The sequence below is a fragment of the Oryzias melastigma genome, linkage group LG23 (genome assembly GCF_002922805.2).
Source record: "Oryzias melastigma strain HK-1 linkage group LG23, ASM292280v2, whole genome shotgun sequence".
Classification (NCBI taxonomy): Eukaryota; Metazoa; Chordata; class Actinopteri; order Beloniformes; family Adrianichthyidae; genus Oryzias; species Oryzias melastigma.
This window is the reverse complement of record NC_050534.1, coordinates 10,050,240-10,070,368: the sequence shown is the minus strand read 5'-3', so window position 1 is coordinate 10,070,368 and position 20,129 is coordinate 10,050,240. Positions and strand designations below refer to the sequence as shown.

Genomic DNA, 20,129 nt, shown 5'->3' with positions numbered 1-20,129 from the left:
ATTCAGATTATGTATGAAACATTTTATTTGAACTATAGATGACAGAGAAAAATGTTATCCATCTTAGTTCTATTAAAAGCACTTTTAGAATAAAATGATGTAGCAAAACTTGTTTGTTGTGCATGGATGTGCAAAAAAAGGGGGAAACAGTTACACTTTCATTTATTTTTGTCTGCTTTCACACTACACTTTCGAGAGTGAACCAAACCATTTGACAGTTTCTTAATCAAGCACCCATCAGAATTCCAAATAAAAAAAAATTAAATAAAAAAATAAGAATAACAGATGGCTTCTCCTGTCTTTGTCTCAAGACACTTTTTGACCTTCTTCTATTTTTTCAGTTCCCTTTAATACCTAAGATGTCGTCAGTGACAGGACAAAACACAAACTCGCTGAACCACTGTAATTCTTTGACTGTTGACACAATTTATGCAATTGCTGCTTCCCCCCCCCCCGACATAATCAGTTGGTTTGATAATTCCGTAAACACTTTATTTACATAAAGTGTCGCATAACAGCGCAAAGCTGCTTTTCTCCGTTTTAGAATCTGCTGGATACACGTGAATTGCGTAAACAATTTATAGTCCTAGAGTGTTGCATATCAGTGCAAACTTTCTCGACTATAGAATCCATTGGATTTATGCTAATTGCATTAACGGTTCAAGAGTTACCATAATTTAAGAAATGTCAGCATTGGAGCTAAAGTTTCAATGTTAAAAGGGTAAACTTTTTATGTATATACTATTAAGCCCTCCCTGGTTTAGGTCTGTTCTTAGGCCTATTTTAGTTTATGTGCATTCACACTGCAACCGAACTGTACCAGGGTTCACTTGTGAGTAATGGAGTTCCCTTAACTCCATTTGTTTCCCACCAGAATTTACACTCACCAAAAGACATAGATTAGGTAATGCTACGGTCACATATTGCAAAACACCACCGCGCAGTGAACAAAATGCAAGTTTTTCAGCTAATTGGGCTGGTGGCAGTCACATTGTTACACCAGAGTGGCCGTAGAGGTTTTAAGAAAAAGGTCAAATTTTGGATGATTTTGAAGTTGACATTGGTCAACGGCTGCCTGGGCACATTTGAGGTTGAGCGGTGGCAGTCCAGTAACAGGCGGAGATGACGCCACTACAAAATTGGGCAACTGCTGGGCGGCCACAGGATGGTGGCAACTGCACTCGCCAGCCAGCAGTAGCTCTGACTTGATGAGGTGTAAATGTCTTTGGACGGAGAACGTCCATATCAAGAGTCTACATTCATAACCACACCAACAATTTTCTAAATAATCAGCGATGGTATGAATCTTGACAATTCCGCCTATGCCTCCCTACCACCCGTTTGCAGTTGTATCTGTGACCGTAGCATAAGAAAAAAAACGACTCAGTTGTGGATCAAATCCCAGACGTATACATTATTTTGATGTAGATACTCTAATGGAGGTTGCCATGGTAGAGTGGTCGACCTCTAATCCATATGTCAAAGTGTCGTTGAGGAAGACACTGAAGACCCAAAAGTCTTCCTGGTGGTTAAAGGTTAGTACCAGTATTCAGTAGTGTGTGAATATGTGTGTATGGGTAGTACACGCCATTTAAAATGTTATTACTACTTTCTAATAGAGCAAGACCATTGAGTCATTTAGTGGTACAATACTTATCTTATCTGAGAGGGTATAAATAACGCGGGTTCTAGAGGGTGGTGGGAAAACAAAACACAGATGAAGCTATAAATCTCTGTCCTCAAAACATGGCTTTAGATAAAAGTTGAAAAAAATGACAATTTAAGTGTTTGCACATGCTCCACAGAGACGGACACCAGATTTAGTGCTTAAATGTCAGTTTTCAGCGTCTGTCTGTTAAGTGAATGCCTTTACAACGCCCTGATGGTGAAACAGTCTGCATGTGTTTGCATGTCCAGGTGTGTCCACACACCAGCACACATGACAGAGGTCTGTGGACAGCCACACCACCACGCAAACTGCCTTTGGATTTCTGCTGGCGGGCAGGTGGGTTTACAGCAGCAGCTCTATTTTCAACGACTGAAAACACGTTTTTGATCGTCTGCAGTAGTCCTGGACTGCAAGGAGTAGATAGTTTTCGCATTTTTTATGTCTTAAAGAAAAGCTATCTAAACTTTCTGGAGCTATTTCAAAATCCAATAACAAAACCAAAAAAAAAATCACATCAGAAGTTTTGAAATTACTATGGGATGGCTTCAGGACCTACATCTTGGCGGCCATTTTGTGGATTTTTGCATATTGAAAACTTTTGTTTGTGCGATTTTAACAAAATTTCACACAAATGCCGCCAGTTTAAGTCTACAACCACAATCAAAGTTTTGTTGACCTTTGACCTCCGAAAAAGGCCGCCATCTTGAATTTTTGTAAAATAAATCACCTTTAGTAAAAATCTAAACACATGATTTCAATCTTTAGCCTCCAAACTCCTCGAACACCATTTGGAAGCTTCTTGGAAAAAAATGTTGGAATTAGAAGTTGCATATTTTAAATGGTGTTAGCATGGCTAGCTAGCAAAAATATCATTCAACTGTTACTTGCACATTTTTTTCCGGAACATTGTGAAAATTTGCTACATGAATCACTGGCTCAAGCTGAATGTAATGATATGACATATGAATATGTAAGGAATGTCGCAATAAATCACAAAAAACCTCAGTTGCTAAGAAAATCCAAAAGTTTACTTTTGCAGATTCTTAAAAAAAGGACATCAAATTGTTCGTCACTCCTACACAACCAAAAAATAAAATGGTTGCTATGGAGATAAACATACAGAAAAGCCGCCATTTTGAAAAAAGGGTTTTTTAAACAGGGGTGTATTGGGGGGTTGGCAAGGGCAGGTACTGCCTTAATTGGGGCCATTCAATGCCTTTAATTTTAGATTGTTTCTGAACTTCGTGGTGAACTTGTACACTCACTATGAGCTAAAACAAGCAGAATAGGAAGGCAATGCCACTTTGACGCACAACAGGCACGTCTTCCCTGCTGCTGTTTACTCAACAGTCCCTTTTAGATAATCTGACGCTAGCCAGCTTTCAGATGGACATGGAGTGTCCTCTGTCGTGACAGTTAAAAGGATCCAGTCCTTTCCTCTTTCCTCTTATTGTCCTCCATCATCAGAAAAACGCTACAAGAATATGTTAAAAAACACCAAAAAGACAGTTTTCATCAGTTCAAGAAGTCAGCTTTTGCCGTTGCTAGGGAACAACAGAAGATCCTGATTCTGCTCGGGAAGTCAGAGGAGAGACAGCCAGCTCCTGCCACAACCAGAAACTAATGGTGCTGTGATGGTGTGAGCTGCATATATCATTCTCCGTTGTGCAAACACCGTCTGCAAGACTTTACCTTCCACTTTGACCTCACTGGCTTGGAAAATGCAAACAAGATGAACGGCGTTTCGAAGTGTTAATGACATCTTTATGTGGATTCTGCACTCAACCTCGCAAGAGACCAAGGATTGTTTAGGTTTGACGAGATAAAATCAAATCTAAAACTCAATCTGGCCACCATGAAACTTGACATCTCACCTGTAAAAACAGAGTTAAAAAAGCAAGCATGGTTTATCGTGAAATACTGAATTGTTCAATATTTATTTTTCCAAAGTTTTACCTTAAGGGTTTAGCTAGTAGACACACATGTCTAGAATGTGTCAAAAGTCTGTATTGGAAAAATGTTCTAATTTTTAGCTGCAACCCTTTTAGATGTTTTCAAAATGCTGAAAGTAACTTGTGATCAAATAAGTAGAGTTTTTTTCAGCAATTTTAGGTTAGTGTAACCCCTCCATGCCTGATTCCCTTACTGCCCACTATATTAGGCACACTTCCCCAACTACTTGTTAACAAGACCCAACCCGCAAGACCCAATGGCTGCCATAAGGATTAAATATCACAGAAAATGTGGGCCCCAAATCTGTTTGTCCATGGTTTCCGTGGTGGTTCCACCTGTGTTTGTCCACATTGGCTTAGTGGAGAACTGAGTGGGTTTTGCTCGCTTTACTAGCCAACCGACTGGTGGAGAGCGTAGTGTGCTAAAGCGAGCTCCGCTATATTGAGCTACCGAGCTCCACTATAGCATGCTAGCGTGCTCCTCTGTAGTGAGCACTGTTGTAACGAGCTAACGACCCCCCCTGTAAAGAGCTAGCGAGCTCATTTGTGGCGAGCTAGCAAACTCATGTGTAGCAAGGTAGCAATCTCCACTTTATCAAGCTAGCAAGCTCCGCTGTAGCTAGATAGTGATCTCCACTGTATTGAGGTTGCGAGCTCTGCTGTAGCAAGCTAATGAGCTCCTCGCTAGCGAGCTAGCGAACTATGTTGTATAGAGCTAGCAAAATCCCCTGTAACGAGCTAGCGAGCTTCGCTGTAGCTTACTAGCGAACTCATCTGTAGCAAGCTAGCAAGATCATCTGTAGTGAGCACAACCAATGCGAGGTAGTAATCTCCACTTTATTGAGCTAGTAAGCTCAGCTGTATCGAGCTTTGCACCACAAAACAACAAGTCAGAGATCTCAAACTTATCTCAGGAGACGAGCTTGAGCCACATTGAGCAACAGATGTTTCCTATGGGGTGACATGTTTGTTTTCCTTATGGACTTGAGTTAACTGAAGCTACTCCCAGAATGCAAAGCTAACAAACACTTTTACTGCATAGAAAACATTCTGACTAAACCTCTTGAGCTCTCAGGCTCAAAGAAAAAACAGGAAAACCGATGAATTAGATCCAGTTTTCTTTAATGACATTTGGGGTCATTTCAAGTTATTTTGAACAATTGGAAAGAGAACAATCCCAGCATCTGAGATTGTTAGGATACAAAGTGAGTTCAGGTGATGAAAAAAGGAAATTAGTGAATCTAGATACAACTTATTTGTGACAGGTATTGGGCAGGCAGTGAAAATCACAACCTAACATGGACAGATTTTACCCTAAACTTTATCTTTTTAAAAACAATATTTACATTTTCCATCAATTACAGGTTAATTCAATACAGAGTGCAATTTCTTTTTTTTTATGTACAATTTGACAAGTGGGCAGTAATATCTGCTGTGCATTTTCAGTTACATTTTGATAGTGGCCGACAAAAAAATATAATGTACGAACAAAAAAAGCAACGCTGCAAATAAAGGAAACTGTTGTGAACAAAAGAAAAGCTGCAACAAAATAAAAGAAAACACTGCTGTAAATAAAAAAAGCTGCTGCATATAAAACAAACCGTGCAGCAAATAAAATAAATGCTCCAAAAAAAAAAAAAAGCAAAAGCTGCAGCAAATAAAAAATAATAAAAGTAAAAAACAAAAATGTTCCACTTCCAATGTGACTTTTTTATTTGCAGCAATGTTTGTTTTATTTGCAACCGCCTTTTGTTTTTATTCAGAGAGATTCTCTTTTTTGTTTTTACACAGTTATTTTTATTTTTTGCTGCGATGTTGGGTATCGTCCAACGTACATTTTTGTTTTATCTTAATCTCTAAATTACCTTGAATACAGTTTCATAGAAAGATTCACACATCAATTGTTTATACAAAATCCTTACTAGATTTTCATCTTTATATTAGCTTTTTTTTTTAATTAAAATAAACATTTTCAGGGGGTTTTGAACTTTATTAGTATGGCGTTACGTTCATGTCAAAAGTCTCTATAAGTGTGTATCAAACTCCACAGAGATTGAGCGTTCCACAATTCAGACCCCCGAAGTTCTCCTCGTTCAATCCACGGGCGGAGTTTGATTCACCGTCACATTGACTTATGACATAAATCTAACACCATATGTTAGCTAAATTGTTCATTTGTGCCATAAGTGTTCTAAATTCATTTGAAATAAATTGAGTTTGATTTCTATGACCATCGTAAACACATGCTGTTCCACAAGGAACACATTTCATAACACTGTATGGTCATAAAAATCATAAATATATTAAAAGAAAAAGCATGCTCGTCTTTTATTTCCCTACAAGGTAGCACAAATTCCTGAGGTCGAGTTGAAATGTCCGTCGGGGTCCAAACCCAGCGCTGGATTTAGAACCCTAGCTCTCGTTTAATGTCATGAATCAACACTTCTGTACATAGCAGCTGGTTCTAGTCACTCCCAATTACAGCCCGTTTCTTTAAATAATCAATCAGCTAACCAGTCTGAGGCTTAAATAGTGCTCCACAACATCCAGCTCACACCACCCAAAAAAAACCCTTCAGTGGCATTTTCACACTTACTAATCCCCATTCACGGATCGATTTGTCCATTGGCACCAATTTTAGGCACGATCTCGCCCAACTACCCAACGTTTCTCAGATAAATCTTAGCTTTTGTGGTAATTTTCAACTCATTTTTAGACTGAAAATGTTCAATTTCTGGAGCTGTACCACTGAATTTCTACAAAATGGAACATTCCAACTAAATTTGGGGTTTTCTAAAGGGGATGTTAGCACAACGAAATGTATCGTGAGATCCCAAGTAGTACCAGTTTTCCTTTATATAAAGTTTACGTTACAACAGCACTTTTTTGTATGAAAAATAAGGATTTAACCCTGGAAACATTCCGCTTTGGATTAAACCAGGGGTTTGCAACCTGTGTGGCTCTATGGTTAGAAAATAAAGTTTGTCATTTTAACCGTAACTGTAATGTCATCATAATGTATCACAATTTAAGCTAAAAAACTAATTCAGTTATGTAAAAAAAAAACGGTAAGGGTTACTTTATTAGATCTAATTTAATTTTAGTTGGAAACATTTTAAATTTCTGGCTGTGATGTACAGAAGCCCTAAAGGTACAATGAGGAAAAAAAAAATGAAAAAAATATATATTTTTTCTGGTTAGTAACTGGTGCGCACAAATTATTAACCTTTTTTTTCTTTTAAATTAAGATAAAAACTCTTTTGTCCTGGTTATTATCTGTTATGCCCGAGTAACTATCTGGCGCGCTCGAGTTGGTACCTGATGCGCAAGTTCTTATCTGTTGCGCACCAGTTACTATGTGGTGTGTCTTACTAACTAACTGGTGTGCACATTAGTTATCTATTGCACACCAGTTGCTATCTGGTTCGCATCAATTACTATCTGTTGCACGCCATTCACTATCTGGTGCGCATCTGTTACAATCTGGTGCGCATCCGTTACTATCTGTTGCGCGCCAGTTACTATCTGGTGCGCATCCGTTACTATCTGTTGCGCGCCAGTTACTATCTGATGCGCATCCGTAACTATCTGTTGCGCGCCAGTTACTATCTGGTGCGCATCCGTTACTATCTGTTGCAAGCCAGGTATTATCTGGTGCGTGCCAGTTATTACCTGGTGCCTGTTACTTACTATCTGGTGTGTGCCAATTACAATCTGGTGCACACCAGTTACTATGTTTTACGCATCAGTTACTATCTGTTGCGCATCCGTTACTATCTGTTGCGCATCCGTTACTATCTGTTGCGCGCCAGTTACTATCTGGTGCGCATCCGTTACTATCTGTTGCGCGCCAGTTACTATCTGTTGCGCGCCAGTTACTATCTGGTGCGCATTCGTTACTATCTGTTGCAAGCCAGGTATTATCTGGTGCGTGCCAGTTATTATCTGGTGCCTTTTACTTACTATCTGATGTGTGCCAATTACAATCTGGTGCGCACCAGTTACTATGTGTTGCGCATCAGTTACTATCTGGTGCAGATCAGTTACACCAATTATTAACCAGAATTTTTTTTTTATTTAAGTGAAAAACCTTTTTTTCTGGTTACTATCTGGTGTGCACCAGTTACTATCTGGTATGCACCACTTACACTTGTTACTAACGAGAAAAAAATGGCTTCAACTTTTTTTTTTTACTTGTACGTTCCTTTAGGGGCTCTGTAGTGATGCACCACAAAATAATGTGTTTTTTTTTTTTTTTTTATCACTGCTGACATCACACTATAAAATTTGCTGCATTGAGATTATCCTATGTTACAAAAGATGGTCTTATTTTAGAAAGAAAGTATTGTGAAAAGTTATCAACTATGTCATATTTTGAAAAAAAAAAGGTTCCGTTTGTGTAACTTATGACCATAAAAACTAATAGCTAATTATATTTATCAGACTAGTAAAAATAACATAAATATAAATCTGTATTTTTCTAAAAGGTGAAGTCAGACTTTGTGGCTCCTACTGGGTTGTCGGTGAGAAAGGGTTGCAGACCCCTGGCCCAACCTCTTCAGAACTCAAGATTTCCGGGTTTCTAACTACAGTTTGGACCTGAAGGAAATTCCCTCGTACATGTCGGATTTGAGTTTGGCCCACTCGGCCAGTCTCTGGATAGCTCCTTTCTCCTGGCCCAGCACGCTGGCCGCCTTCTTCAGCTTGGCCTCGTTGCACTGCAGGTAGCGCTCTCCTTCGCTCTTCAGGAAGTTGAGCTTCTCCTCCCGGCTCTCGTTCAGCGGGATGTCCTCGCTCATGTAGGGGTTGAAGCGGAAGTACGTGTCAGGGGATAGGAGGGCGTCCAGCATGGTGTGGACCTCTGAAACGCAGCAGTTCAGCTGTAATCAGAGGCGTTTGTTTGACGGGGGAGGGGTTTATGTTTGTGGGGGTCTTACCTTCGGTGTCTGTGGCGCTGCTGATGACATGAGAGATCTTGGTCTTCAGGCTGGTGTAGGTGGTGCTGTTCTTGCCCAGCGTCTCGTACCGCCCGGTGCCCAGCGACACCACGCACTGCAGGGGCGTGTTTGGCCACAGACACTTACACTCGTGAATCGCCAGAGCCGTGGGGTTGTTGATGAGAAGCCCCCCATCCTAAAAAAGAAACAAAACCCACCTTTTGTTTCAGATTTCAACCTTTGTTTTAGCCGTATCAGTCTGTTTTTTTATGTGTTCCAAACAATGTTGGGTTGAGAGATGCAGGTATTGCAAATATGCTAACATGGCTAACCATTCTAATGTGGCTAACATGTAGCGGTGTCAGACTGTGTTTTTCTTTTGAAGTATAACTAGAAAGGTCGGAAGTTAGCATAGTCACAGTAACGTTTTCTTTAGCGATATCAGTCTGTTTTGGTTTTTTATGTGTTCCAAACAAGGTTGGTATAGTTTCAGGTATTGTAAATGAATATGCTAACATGGCTAACCCTTCTAACGTGGCTAACGTTGTAGCATATTACAAAAAAATTTCTAGAATTATTTACTGTCTAAAATTTGATCCACACATTTTTAACCTGGTGTAACTGAATTATAAAGACTTAAATTTAACAAATGTTGCATTCTTGTAATACAGCAAGTAGTTATTTAAAAACTAAATGAGAGTAGAAGAGTTATTTTTACCATAAAGCTGGGAAAATTGGCTAAACTTTTTCCCGCCAAAAGTGCTTTTGGGATTTCATGGAGGCAGCCATTTTGAATTTAGAAGAAAAAGCCCTTCTAGAGCCCCTAGTGGAATGATAGTGAACTACAAGTCAGAAAATAAATACTATCCAAAGGGTTTTAAGGTATGTTTGAATGAGATAAGCCTTTTTCTGACTGGAACTGGATACTCACTCTGTCCAGTACTCATTTACAGTCAATGGATAAAACCAAAACCTAAAAAGGTTAATATCCTTGAGAAAAGAATACACCTGAACCTGAAGGGTATAGATTTGGGTGACTCATAAGTCTGTGCACCCCTGCAGAGTTTTTTGTTTATTCTGGTTTTTGTTATCTTCTGGAATGTCGGCGCTCTCCTGTCAAATGCCTCTGCTGGAGCTGAAAAGTGGAGTAGGAGTGAGAGCGGTGGGCGGCACCAGGAAGAGGAACGCGTGGACAAAAAACACAGACTCCAACACTCGATCCACATCTATGCGCAGCTGCCGTCCGGCGCCACAGTTGGCGAGGAAGCGGAGGCAGAAAGGTGCAAACAATAAAAAAAAAAAACAGTGTTGCTCAAACAGAAATATACTTAAGACCTTTTAGAGTTTCAGCTAAAAAAATAATTTTAAGATCAGGCATGGTGTAAAGCCATTCATCAGAAAAAGACAGCAGAGAGTGGCAAAGCTAATTTATCTTAAGTAGGTTATCAAAAAGAATTGAAGCCTTCAGCCTAATTACTTCCCATCAGGACCATCTAAAGATATCTGCCCTACTAACCAAACGTCATTAAAAAAAAGGAAGATTTTTCAAAAGTCAAGAACATGAGTGGCTTCTAAAATTTGAAACTTTTGTTCTGTTTTCCTGCTAACTCTTGAACCTGATCAGTAACGCGTTTCTGTGAATAAAAACAAAAAAAATTCAATATCTTTAAACTTTACATAATTAGAAATTTGCCTCTGAGTTGTGGGCGGGACTTTTGGTGCAGAGGAACCCCGCCCACCTTTCTCGTCACACTCTGCGTTTACACTCTTGCCGTTAGCTTACAACCCCTAACACTACTAATCAAACATTCGCGGTGCAACAAAAATGGCGAGATGTACGGCTTTGTACGACTCTGGTTAACCGGTGAATCTTAAACACAAAATCTTTACCGTACTGTAACTTTTCAACCGTTAACACAATCAACGTAGTTCCAGGTGCTTCTGAAGAGATTCAGAATCTTCTGGAATCACGCTGATCTTGTTGAGTAAATCAAAAGACATAAACACTGAAGCTCCGGTGTTAAAGGGTTCATTTAAAGGGTAAATTTGAGTAAAAAATTTTCAAAAAAGACATTTTAAGCTTAATTTTCTTTATAAATCATCAGAAAAAATGCAACAAGAACAAGTTAAAAATGCAATTTTCATCATATTGGGTTTTTTATATGACAAAGTTGGAAGCAAATCAACTTCTTTGGGGTTTTAGTTAAATTCAACACATTGTGATGCAGAAGCGGTGCTCTCAGCTCCGGGGTTGTACCTGATGAAGGTCTTTTCCGAGAACAAATTCCTGGAAGTATCCGGGGGCGGCGGACGAGGCGCGGATGGCCTGCCACAGCTTGTGTTTGCAGTCTCCAAGGTAGTGGGATCGCACCCCAGGCATGAGCCGGTAGTTCCTGAACACGTAGGCCTTCAGAGGCAGACCTCTGTTTACAATTGTGCTCACTGCTGCCACCTAGTGGACAGAAGACAAACAACAACAAGAACATTTGCTTTACCTGAGATAATGCCAGTGTGAATGCTTTCTGCTGAATGTGGTCACTGAAGACGCCGAGGCAATTTTTAAAAAATGCTAAAGCAATTTGCTGAAAGTGCTAAAATTATTCAGCAAATTACCCAAAAAATGTAGCTTAACCCAAAACTTTGCCCAAAAAACCAAATTGTCTAAAAATGCTAACATGTTGGACGTTGCTAAAATATTAGCTCGACTCAAAATTAACCCAAAAAAGACTCAACAGATGTCAAATTAACCAAAAAAGCTAGCACGTTCCTAAAATATTAACTCAACCCAAAATGAGTCCAAACCACCTCAGTAGATACCAAATTACCAAAAAAGGCTCAAATGTTGCTAATGTTTCATCTTAGCTTCAAATCAGCCAAGAAAAATGTAAATGGATGCCAAATTAGCTAAAAAAAAAAGCAAACAAGTTGCTAGTATATTAACTTAACAACAAATAACCCCACAGCCTCAATGGATGCCAAATTAGCTTAAAAAATGCTAACAAGTTGCTAATATATTAGCTTAACACCAAATTAACCCAAAAAACCTCAATGGATGCCAAGTTAACTAAAAATAATGCTAACACGTTGCTAATATATTAGCTTAACACCAAATTACCCCACAACCTCAATGGATACCAAGTTAGTTTAAAAAAATGCTAAAAAGTTGCTAATATATTAGCTTCACACTAAATTAACCCAAAAACCTCAATGGATGCCAAGTTAGTTTTAAAAAAAACATAAATGTTTCTAACATGTTAGCTTAACACCAAATTAACCCAAAAAGCCTCGGCAGATACCAAATTACTAAATTAGCCCCCCCAAAAAGCTATTAAAAACAGAAAACATTTTCCTTTTATTATAAAAATCATGAAACGTATGAATACCAAAAATACCACAAATGTCTTGAACTGTTTGAGACCAAAATTGCATAAGTTGAAAAGTGCACAAAAATTTTGAAAAATGTCCCATTAACTTAACATTGTCTAAAAAAAAAAAAAAAAAAAAGAAAATCGCATAAATTGCGTGATATTTTAAATTGCATAAAACTTACCAATACCAAAACCACGAGCATTAATGTCTTGAACGCTCTGAACATTTTATTACGACAATTGCAGAAATTTAATAAAGTAAGAAAGAAAACGTAAAGGAGCAGGAGCAATTAAAGCTCCGATTTTTTAAGCTAACATGAAATTCAATTTTTATAAATGTGATGTGACTTACTTTAGGACTGTTGGGATCCCTCGCGCTCTCAATCATGCGCACCTCACCGAGCCGCTCTCTAAAGAAAGCAAACATTTAGAAACATTGCAGAACCTCAGAGAAGTTAACATGAAAGTAATAAAAGTGGTAAAAAGTCTTAAATAAACACTACGGACTCACTTGAGGATACTTTCCCACATTTCACTGTCGTAGAAGGCGTGGCTCCAGCCCATCTTCACCGTTCCCACGATGACGTTCTGCTTGAAAATGTCGGAGCCTAGCTTCCGGTACAAGTCCTCGCACTCGTCCAGCGGGATCTGGAAAATGCCCAGCATGAACGCCAGGATGGCGCCTGTTTCCAAGAAAGCAAGGATTAAAAATGTTGATGCACTCATTATTGACCTGGAGTTGATAGTAACCAAAGTCACACCTGTGCTGACACCACAGATGTAGTCAAAGAGCTGGTGGATTCTTTTTCCAGTGAGATGTTCCAACTTATGGAGTGTCTGGAGAGCCAACAGTCCTCTGAAATGAAGCCAAACATCTGAAATGTTTTATTTCACTGCACAGATTTATATAAAAAAAAACATCTTTTACTTTTTAAAAAAAACATTATTTCATGTTACAAACCAAACTCGTTCTCCAGCTGTTTCGTTGATGCTCCGCCCACATTTAAGTGGATAACATTTGATTGGATAAGACACAAGTCGTTCATTTATTCTTGATGACTGCCTTTTAATTAGCTTAACCCTTGTATTGTGTTCGGGTCAAACCGCCCCAAAATTGGGTAAATTTGGACCCATACATTATATAAGCGTTTATGGTCAAAAATGAGGCTCCGCCCATTCTTACACAGAAACAGAAGCTATTTAGCGCAGAACTATGAAGTGGATTTTTAAAAAATTCAGATGCATGCTAACTCTTTTTATGACGTCACACCAAATTAATATAAATATATGAATAATATCTACTTGTTTTTTAAATGACAAATCGTTCAAATGCAATCCATTGTGGTCTATATTCACTAATCTAGAGTGCGTCGATGCACGCTAGTTTTTCGCTTTCAGGTGATTCTGGGTTATGGAATTGTCTCACTTCCCAAAAAAACAGCAAACACACAACATACTAAGTACTTCCAAGGAGGGAGGGGATTTGGACACAACCGGTTAACAAAAGCGATGTCGAGTGACGACAGAAGTATTAAAAAAAAGACTTTGCTTCCATTAATGTCTGATAATGCTCACCTCGAAGGGCATAATCACGGTCACTTACTCGGAATGGTAATGCTTTCTTTTATGATCCAGTACTTACAGGGTATTTATGTGGTATTTACATTGTGCTTTTTTTGTACTTATTGGGTACTTACAGGGTATTTACATGGTACTTTTTTTGTACTTATTCAATGCTTACTTGGTACTTGCTGTGTATTTATGTGGTACTTTTTGTTTCATACTTATGTGGTCCCAACTGGATATTTACATCATACCTACTGGGTATTTATGCTCTACACACTGGGCTTTCACATACTACCTACTTGGTCTTTACATGTTGTGTTAATGTGTCTTTGTATTACTTATCACATGTAAGAACAAGGTAAGTACAACTAAAGTACCTGAATGTTTCATGGTATTTACCATGTGTAACAAGATAGTAAGTGAACAGAAACTACCTTTGAAGTACTACGAAAAAAATCCAAGAATTTGATTTCTACTTACTTAGCAAGTTTATGTATTTCATTTTACTCACTAGGGCTGGATTGACAAAATTGATTAATCAATCTAAGCTTAATAGATCAATGATCGATCCGTTAAAGTTGAGATCAATCTAAGGCATGAAGCTTAAGTCCGCTAGCTTGATGCTAACGTATAATGGGATTTCACATAGGACGGCTAATGCTAATGTTCGGTCAACATAGACATACATTGTTGACTAAATGAACATCTTTTTAAACTGACAGGCATCGATTCTCCAAACTCTTTAAAGGAAATTGTTTTTAAAAAAAACTATTTGTGGTCTAAAACACCTTTTTTGCTCATACTTTCTTCTTCTGGAATAAGGTGTAATGCTACAGCGTGATCGCCACCTAGTGGCCAAACTGAAACTTCCTCCAGGAGAAGCAGAACAATTGTTGGAGCTTCTCGTTTAAGAATCCATGTAACACTGTATACTATTAACAATCTCATAATTTCACTAATGCATTTAGTATGTGAAATGTATAAGATTAATATGAAAATCTTCACAGCATACATAGATTATTAATGTATTTCTAAACAAATGTGTCTAAATGTGTATACTCAAAATTGAATTGAGAGGATTGGTAAACAAAACAACAATTGCCGATCCCAGCCGTGGTACTCACCACAGATGGTAATTATATAGTACTTATATGGTACCCAAGTGTGTATAATTGAGAGTAGAGTAAGTACACAGAAAGTACTATTTATTGTACATGAATTTTACATATTAAGTTATAAGATCTATTATGTACATTTTGTATTGAAATTTCTACCGTCTTGCTGTTGTGGTAAACTGTAGAATAACACTTTTTAATCCACACCCAGCAGCCAATCAGAATGGAGTATTCATCAGGACCTTGTTTAAAGAGAAATATGACACTGTTATAATTCAGTTATTGTAAATATTTAAAAGATATATTTAATAAATGAAACAAATAATTTTCACAAAAGAAATGTATTTTTTTTAAGAAAGTGGGACTCACTTAGAAAGTGAACCAAATGGGTCTTTTATTGTGAAAGGGTGCTCTAGCCCTGCCCAAAACAGCATGTGGTCCAATGGTGGTCTAAAAACTGTCATTAAAAGAAGGTTCAGAGCATTACCGTGTTCCTCCACCGTCAATAGACAGCACTCGTATTCCTCTGCCTTTGACCGGATCGCTGTAGCCAAGCGCGGCCAGCGCCTCCCTCACGGCAGCCTTCAGAGGAAGGTCGCTGGCCTGCCGCAGACGCAGCAGACACGGAAGCAAGCTCTCCTACAACAAAAAAAATCCAGTGAAAAAACACATCTCCACGAGAATACAAGCAGTAAAAACAGATTCTAACTTTGATGGCCACGGCTCGGGTCTCTGGAAACTCCAGCAGGTGGAAGCTGAGCTCCTCCACTCGGGTGGTGAGGAGCTTCACGTCGCTGACCCTCTGCAGGCCTTTCACCAGAGCTCGGGTCCTGTTGTCCAAACTCACTCTGGCGATTATCTGCAAAGCAAAAATCTCAGAAATAACAAATTTGCAAAAAAAGGAGCAAAATACTTGACGTTCTTTAGATCAAAGACGTTTGTGGTTGATCGTCTTCTCAGGAGTGTTTTTCTCACCTTCTCCCGCTGACTCAGCAGCAGCTGTTTGGCCCTCTCTGCTTTCTCCTGTTCGCTCTCGGTCTTCTCCAACGCCTTGTCCACGGCGGGCTCTTCCACTACCGCCGCCGCTGAAAGCGCATCCGTCTTTTTGGACTCGCCGCGAAATTTGGGGACCAGCGGAGCGATGTAGCTGCCCACGAAGGCCTGGACGCTGGGGCGCGGGTAGGACAGATACTGAGTGAAGCCCTTTCTCGGCGGCGTGACGAGGGCGGGGACGGACTTTTCGGCCTCAACGGCAGTAGGATGGAGCTTTTCTGGTGGCGAAGGTGGGTCGGGAGAAACCGGACCCTTTGTGTCTGACACCGGAGACAAAACCGGAGTGTGATCGGTTCTAGATGGCGTGACGTGAGGAACGGCGTCGGAACCGTGCCGCTGCCTGTTCTCTCCGTCCTCTGTGCCAAAATAGCTGTTGATGTGGTGAGACAGCGACTTGTAGGTTTCATCCATGTTGGCGGTCAAAGCGGCGGGGTGGAAAAGCTGCTTGGTGGTCGCTGATGAAGAACTCAGAGTGGAAGGATTCGCCTCCTGAGCGGCGTGTGGCGTGGAGGTCTTCGTGGCAACAAAAGGCGTTTCCGGAGCTCGCTGCTTATCTGACGAATCCTCCGCCGTTGTCGTCTTCCCGCCTTCGTCCTCCGTTGGGTCTTGAGGCGGCGACACAGCTGCCGTGTTCACCTTCCCCGTGCTGGTTGGACGTTTGTCTGCCCGGGCGCCGTCAGACGCGTGACTGCCGGGTTTGAACCTGGAGAACTTGGAGGCGAGCTCCGTGCTGCCGACCGCCTTGGTCACGCTGTCGAGGGTGATCCGGAGCCGCGACATGCGTCCGCAGATTCAGAAAGAGCGCCAGAGGAGAAACGGCGGAAGCCTTAAAGTTTGTGTAAAGAAACGTCCATTTTGGCAAACATGGCCACCGTTAGCTATAGCTTTAGCAGCATTTTGAAGGGAGATGGAAGTTCAGTTTTCTGAAAAACACACAAAAAACACATAAAATGAAATTATTTTTGACAAAAAAAAAAAAAACATTAATCATAATAAGTAAGAGGTATTGTTTTTTACACGTGGGCTTTGGTCAAAAATTAGAGAAAGTTCTCTTTGATATTTCTAATAGTAAATGACAAAAAAAACTTTATTAGTTTGATATTTATCACCCAAAGACAATAATAAAGATAGCCCCAAATAACAAAAACTGACAACATCAATATTGCTTTTTCCATCATCTGTTGCCATGACAACCGCATCTCATACTCACTCCTGCTCTATGTGTGATGCGTTCAAGTGCACACTATACACAGTTTTATGAACGTGCATTCAGTGGGTGGTGTTCACACAGGACACGAAGGGATCAGATTCTTCTTCTTTTGTTTTTCTACTGTTTACTAGCACTTGTCTGCCACCTATAGTGTGATAAAACTAAATGTAAAAAGTCAAAGCGGTGCAAAACTTTCTCCAGCACGGCTCTGTTCCTATACGTCCGTCTTGTCGTCATATTAATCAATCCAGCTGGACACAAACAGGAATTATTAATTTCTCCTTCGTGATCGTGTTTATAAAAGATGGCACTTCCGTGTTTTGAAGTGGACCAAATCCGAGTCCCGGATTGGTCACAATGCTGCTCAACCAGTTTAACTTTCAGCGTGCGATCAGTGAACACCCAATTTATATTTTGAACCCTCAGCCGGACTTAAAATGTAGCGATGTGTGATCTCGAGCATTCCGCCTGAAATTCTCGTCTGCGCTAATTTGCATAGACTTTTCCTTGAGAGTGGATGCTTAGTCGAAGCAGCTGGTGTGCGAGCACTTTTCCAAAAACTCTACGTAAACCCGCGTTTTGGATTTCTGTGTTAAAAATTCCTGCATTCGCACAGACGTTTTTTTTAATGACCATCTCAAGCTCTGCATTCAAAACGTTCAACATTGAACGCGGATTGCCAGTTAAGCCAGGTCGAACTTTGACCAATTAGGGCACAGCAATAAGCTTGATGACGTCTGCACTAGTTTTTTTCAAAAATAAAGACAAATTAGGGCCACTCTTCTGATACAATAGTAATCTAAGCCTGCCATTGCAAAGACGCTAGCAATGAACGTAAGCGCTTTGTGTCAAAATTGACATTTTGCACTAACTATTTTCCAACGGTAGGTGGCAGACATCCGTTAGTAGCAAAAACGGAAAAGAAGAAGCCCATCCCTGCTTGTCCACTGTCAACACCATGGGCTAGATGCATGTTCAAGGCGATATGTTCCACTATTCTACCAGTGCTCCAATCAGGACAATCATTTTTTTAAATTATTTTCTAAATTATATTATTTTTATTATTTCTTATCTATTTTTGTTTTAATAGAACTAAGATAAAAATTTAATTTATTCAATTTTGGATCAATTAAGGTTTAATACTATTTTATTCTAAAACACAAAAACATGTGACATGATCCCGCCAGCAGAGGGCGTAATGAGACCGCCTCTCCGCTTCAAGTTGGTAACCATGGAAACGGTTGTTTCTGGGCCCTAACAGAAACGTCCATGCGCTGTTTGTTGGCCACACAAAAGCAAAAAAATAATGGATGGAGTTTCTCCAAATCGGAAACATCCCCCAGAGTCGTCCATACTTGTGAACGCTTCGCTGGAGAGACACCAGAAGAAGAAGGAGGAAGACCCCGAACACACCGAGGAGGACGCCCCTCTCAGGCTGGCCTCCGAGGACTTCACGGTGGAGTCCGGAAAGCAGCAGGTCGAAGCTCTCATTCAAATGTGGGGGGTCCGGTCCTGCTGGCGCCACAGTCTGGACTTTCTTTACGTCACTGATCTGGAACACTGCAGCATGTACCACTACCGGGCTCGCTTCAGCGCCCCCACGCCCCGAGAGCCCATTCAGCACACGGCTGCTGTCTACTTTGGGGTGGAGGTGTCAAAGCTCGGACCGCCGGCGGTCCCGCCCGAGGTTCACTTCGTGGTGGAGTCGAACAGGCTCGTGAACACTTTGGAGAAGCACCGGTTCCGAGAGAACTGGCTGACTGACGTCATTGACAGTAAAAAGCTGCTCGGGACAGCGGCAGACCTTTGAACTAGCTAGGTTAGCTAACATGTTGTAAATAAACGCGTTTACAATAAATATGTTACGTAACCTAAACGTGTACGTGGGGTTTTGTTCGTTTTGTTTTACACCAACTACAATTCCTTAGTCGAAATGTTAAAAAAAATCAATATTTTGAACCTAATCTGGTTAAAAATAAATCATTGATTTACGCCGCGAAACGCAAACGTGTTGTGTTTACATCATTTACCACTAATAGCTCTGCTGCTAAACAAAAAAAAAATAAAAATAGCTTAAATGGTTATCGATAAATGAATTAATAATTTACTTACAGAACAACTTGAAATATTTCATTCAATGCAGACCCGTATGAAACGGCTGGTGGGGAAGATAAACAGGAAGATAACCGGAAGTGACGTCATCGGATGCTTTAGTGTAGTGCAATGTTCCACCTTCACCACTAGATGTCACCAGAAACAGCTTTCATAACACAATGTCCGGTTAAATTATTTGAAAACATTTGACGTTTCTCTATTTATGGTATTAATGCTGTTTTAAATGATATTTTTAAACTTCTGTTGAGGTTTCACTGTAACTTTATTTGTAGAGAACTTTAAACACTGAATGGATTAAGGAACTGTAGACGCTAAAAAGTCCAAATGAGACAGCTATTCAAGCTAACACCCTAACATCCAGATGACCCCACTTCTACTGTAAACATGCTAAGTAGTACAGGGATTAACAAAAAAAAAGGCTATTTAACCCCTTGACACCTGAATTAAAAAAAAATCACTTGTGTTGTTGCTCCCACGTAAATACTAAATGGAGATAATTTTAGAGCCAGCTCTCATTGAACCTTAACATTCCCCCTTTTCTGTCACTTTTTCCTCAACTATTTTTTTTAAAATAATTTCCTTAATATTCCCCTTCACATTTATCGTAACTTTTCTATTAACATTTACTGTAACTTTTTCCTTTAATAAAACCCTTAACTTTTCCTTTAAAATTTCCCTTAACATTCTCCTTAGCCTATATAATAGAAATAATCATACATTTTCCCATGAATAATACCCTTAACTTCTCCTTTACTTCTCTTTACCTTCTGTCTTAACATTCCCCTTAATTTTTCCCTACCTTCCTTAACTTTTCCATTAACCTTTTGTTTTTAAAATTGCCCATTACCTTCACTTTTCCCTAAAGATTCCCCTTAGATTTTCATTGGACCTTCATATTCCCCCTTTTTTCTCACTTTTTCTTTAACGTTTTAATTTCCCTCACCCTTAACTTTTCTCTTAACCTTTACTGTATCTTTTCCTTGAAATTTTCCTTTAGGGTCTCCCTTACCAAGATCCTTAACCGTATATTATAATACAAATGATCATAACTTTTTTCATGAATGTTACCCTTAATTTTCCTTTTACTTTCTATCTTAACATTTCACTTATTTTTTCCCTACCTTCATTAACTTTTCTCTTAGCC

General features: G+C 39.7%; 1 protein-coding gene across 1 annotated transcript; it reads right to left on the bottom strand.

Moving 5' to 3' along the window:
- Positions 1-4,726: 4,726 nt before the first annotated feature.
- Positions 4,727-20,066, bottom strand: pnpla8 (patatin-like phospholipase domain containing 8). The gene is made up of 10 exons (XM_024287955.2): positions 18,983-20,066; positions 15,583-16,583; positions 15,317-15,466; positions 15,095-15,246; positions 12,688-12,782; positions 12,438-12,609; positions 12,279-12,336; positions 10,816-11,010; positions 8,559-8,754; positions 4,727-8,482 (listed from the first exon to the last, which is right to left on the bottom strand). The coding sequence occupies exons 2-10, from the start codon at positions 16,438-16,440 to the stop codon at positions 8,208-8,210; spliced, it is 2,151 nt and encodes a 716-aa protein (XP_024143723.1). The 5' UTR covers positions 16,441-16,583; positions 18,983-20,066; the 3' UTR covers positions 4,727-8,207.
- Between the last annotated feature and the right edge of the window lie 63 nt (positions 20,067-20,129).